Source organism: Euleptes europaea, chromosome 3 (assembly GCF_029931775.1).
Source record: "Euleptes europaea isolate rEulEur1 chromosome 3, rEulEur1.hap1, whole genome shotgun sequence".
NCBI classification, from domain to species: Eukaryota; Metazoa; Chordata; class Lepidosauria; order Squamata; family Sphaerodactylidae; genus Euleptes; species Euleptes europaea.
The window spans coordinates 96,044,112-96,047,768 of record NC_079314.1 but is presented as its reverse complement, the minus strand read 5'-3'; the positions used below and the strand labels follow the sequence as shown (position 1 = coordinate 96,047,768).

At 60.2% G+C, this 3,657-nt stretch overlaps 1 protein-coding gene across 1 annotated transcript; it reads right to left on the bottom strand.

Annotated features, from left to right (window-relative positions):
* Window positions 1-2,176: 2,176 nt before the first annotated feature.
* On the bottom strand, window positions 2,177-2,878 carry ASCL1 (achaete-scute family bHLH transcription factor 1). Its single transcript, XM_056847428.1, has one exon. The coding sequence runs from the start codon at window positions 2,876-2,878 to the stop codon at window positions 2,177-2,179; it is 702 nt and encodes a 233-aa protein (XP_056703406.1).
* Between the last annotated feature and the right edge of the window lie 779 nt (window positions 2,879-3,657).

The window sequence follows — 3,657 nt, the reverse complement described above, 5'->3', positions numbered from 1 at the left end:
TGTTTTGCTTATGGGGTTTGAGAACAAGCATGTAGCTGTTCCCTCACATCACGGACTCCCTGTAGGTTTTAAGCCCACTGTACCGCCTGCTCCTATGTATGTTTACTTGGAAGTAAATCCCACTGTGTTCACTGAGTCTTACTCTCAGTGAGAGTGCATAGGATTGCAGTCTTGGGTCTCTTGGAATGGCCTGGAGTGCAAAGGCAGAATCAGGGAGTGCTTCAGTTTTTGTGGAGAGACAGTCCAACCTCCTTCTGTGCTTTCATTGTGTGACTTTTCCTTTCTGTATCAGGAAGGGGGGGGAAGTAGTAAGACGCAACAGTTTTGCGAGCAGTCCTGTAAAAACATAAGGAGAGGGAGAGAGAAAGGGAGAGAGAGGTCAGCATCAATGCTTAATCCAAGAGGAAAAGGACAGCTTCCAGGGACAGCAGTAAATGTCTGGCTAGCATTCAGACAGGGACAACTGTTGGAGTTTTGGCTTGCAGGCTCCCTTCAGTGTCCAGTGAGTCAAACCACCTCCAGCTTCATAATCCAGCTAAACTGAATTATTTGGAGTTGTGTGAAATATCTAGGCTACTTGGAAGTAAAACTTCCAATGATTTCAGTGGAACTTACTACCAATTAAAATTTTCACTTCTGTGCATACCTCCTAGACTACAAATAAACCCACTTTTGAATGAACGTTCATAAGATCAGCCAGACAGTGTGCTTATGCAGTATGCTATCAGAATACCGCTAGAAGCAAGTCCTAATAGATTAAAAAAAAATCAATGGAACCGGACCAACTGGGAGGACCAACCGTTTAGTGTTTTGCTTCATGTACTGCTTTAAAAAACTTGTTGCAAGATAAGTGTAGGAGAAGTGGGATAGACATATTTGTAATAAAATAAAATTTGCAAGGCCTCAATCCACAAAACACCAGCTCTGGATCAATCTTCCGAGACCCTTGTTAAAGCCTATAGAATTTCCCAGGCCTACTGTAGATCAAGCACATTCTCCGTTGCAGCCTAACCATGAATAAGGTTGTAACGTACAAACCAATTAGGCCAGTGCAGCCTTGCCGATGGTCCCAATAGTTGACCAAACTCTGGTCTACTTCTGGAGCGTCTGGTGGTTTGCATGCCCACATCAAAGGACAGCGTGATCCTAAGCAGAGTTACACCTTTCTAAGTCCACTAAAATAGATGGGTGTAGAAGGGTGTAACTCTGCTTAGGATGGTGCTGTGAAATTACTCCAGAACACGCCTCCCCTCCTCCATTACTCAGATATCAGGGCAAGCCTGCTTTGGAATGCTGAGTCCGATTTCCATGGGGCAATTCCAGAGTAGGTGCTCTGTGAATTGGTACCCAAGCTTTCAGTCCACAGCCATTCCAATCCAGGGGGAGATGCACCACTGATTTCAGTGGTGGCTGGATCTCACCCCTCATTGATGTGAATGCAATATGCCCCCCCTCTCATTGATGTGAATGCAACATGCTCCCTTCCTGAAACAGCATCTTAATGACATTCCTTGACCGTTCCTTCCGCCATCCCCCACCCCCCTCAGTGTTGAATGTTAGGCCATTTATGCATGGGCGGCTCTGAATGGATTTGCTGCGCTCTAGATGCACACGATCCCCATCCAAATTCTTAAAACTCAAAAAGAAGCCCTCATGTCGAGTTTTGAGCCTTCGGACGGGGACAATGGGCATCTAGAGAGCGGCAAACCCCAGGCAGAACCTTGAGACTGTAAGCCAGGGCCGTCTTAACAGCATTATGGGCCCCTGGGCAAACCAGCGTGCTGGGGCCCCTACGACAACCACTCGCAGGAATAAAAAGTTTAGTCTAGTCCAGACTACTATTTATTTCTGGCAAATCACTTAACAGACCCAGATTGGCATAGGGACCCTAGTGGGGGCCCCCGGGCCAGTGCCCATTGGGCCCATGCGTGAAGATGGCCCTGCTGTAAGCTCCTTGGGGCGGGGACCTTTGTCGGTTCGGTGCATGTCACTCTCCCGGAGCGGCGGCGCGCCTTGAGGGCATCCTCGTCCCCAGACCACCGCCCCCTCCCTTCTTCCTTTCGGGGTCCCTTCCCTCCCCTCCCGGCTCACGACCGACCCCCCCCCCGCGCGCGCGCCCGGAGGAGCGAGGCCGAGCCCACCTGCGGGGGTCCGCGAGGGCGTGCAGTCGGGCCTCTCAGAACCAGCTGGTGAAGTCGAGCAGCTCCTGCTCCTCGGGGCTGAGGGGGTCGCCGGAGGCGTCGTCCGAGGAGTAGGAGGAGACGGGCGAGGCGGCCAGGGAGTTGAGGCCGTGCGGGTAGGCGGGCGAGGCGGCGGGCGAGAGGACGCCGGCGCGGAAGGCGGCGCTGACGGCGTCGTGCTCGTCGAGCAGCTGCTGCAGGGCGCGGATGTACTCGACGGCCGAGCGCAGCGTCTCCACCTTGCTCATCTTCTTGTTGGCCGCGCCGTTGGGCACGTGCTCGCGCAGCGTGGCGAAGCCCAGGTTGACCAGCTTGACGCGGTTGCGCTCGCGCTCGTTGCGCCGCGCCACCGCCGCCGGCTGCTGCTGCGGGAGGCTGTAGCCGAAGCCGCTGAAGGTCAGGCGCCGCTTGCAGCGCATCAGCTCCGGCGACGACGAGCGCGGCCGCTTGGACGCCCCCTGCGGATGCGGCGGCTGCAAGGGGGGCTTCGGCGCAGGCGCGGCGGGCGCTTGGGCGGCGCCGGGGGAGGCCTGGCCGCTCGCCGCCCCCGCCGGGCTCAGCCGCTGCTGCTGCTGCTGCTGCGCGGCGGCCACGGCGGCGGCGGCGGCGGCGAAGAAGCAGGCGGGCTGCAGGAACGGCGGGGGCGGCGGGGGCTGGCTGGCGCCGCTGTCCATCTCGGCCGGGCTGCCGCTGGCCATTGGGCGGCCGCGCGAGGGAGGCAAGGCGAGGGCGGCGGGGCTCGGGGCTCTGCCGGCTGGAGGGGAGGCGGGGGGGGGAGGGAGGCGGCTGGCCGAGGCGGCTTCCCCCCCTCCCTCCTCCTCCTCCCTTTCCTTTGGAGCCGACGGAGGCTCGTGGCGCTCGCGTGTGCGCAGCCCGCTTCGCGGAGCCCCTTGTGCCAAAGGGGAAAAACAGGGTCCGGAGATTTGCCTCTCTTCTAAGGGGCGGCCGGAGCGCTACCGGCGCCCCCCCCTCCTAGTCACGGAACCCCCCCCCCTCCCGCGCCGCCTCCTGCTGCTGCTGCTGCTGGGTCCCCTCTCGCCCGCTCTGCCCCTTGCGCCTTCCGCGCTCCCCGGCTTGGCAGTGAGTGGCCGCCAGCCGGGGAGCGCCGCTGCCTTTTCAACGCGCGGGGTTGTGGCGGGGGGGGGGGGGAGATGGATGGATGGATGGATGGGGGAGCGCGACGCGCACGCACGCGCGCACACCCCCCCCACACCCCCCCGAGACGGGAGGAAACCCCCGCGCACACGCGCTGGGCCCAACTCCGCCCCTGCGCCGCCCTCCCCTTGCCAGGGTTGTTGTTGCAAGTGCGTGCGCCGGGCGCGTGCCGTTGGCCCGGCCGCTGAATACACAATTGGGCTGGGCCGCCGCGTGGGGGCGACGGAGGGGGGGGGGAGAAACCAGACGGCGCAAACGCCGCCGATTGGCTGAGCTTGGGAGCGGGGGGGGGAGGGCGTCCCCGGCCCCCGCGGCTCGGGCG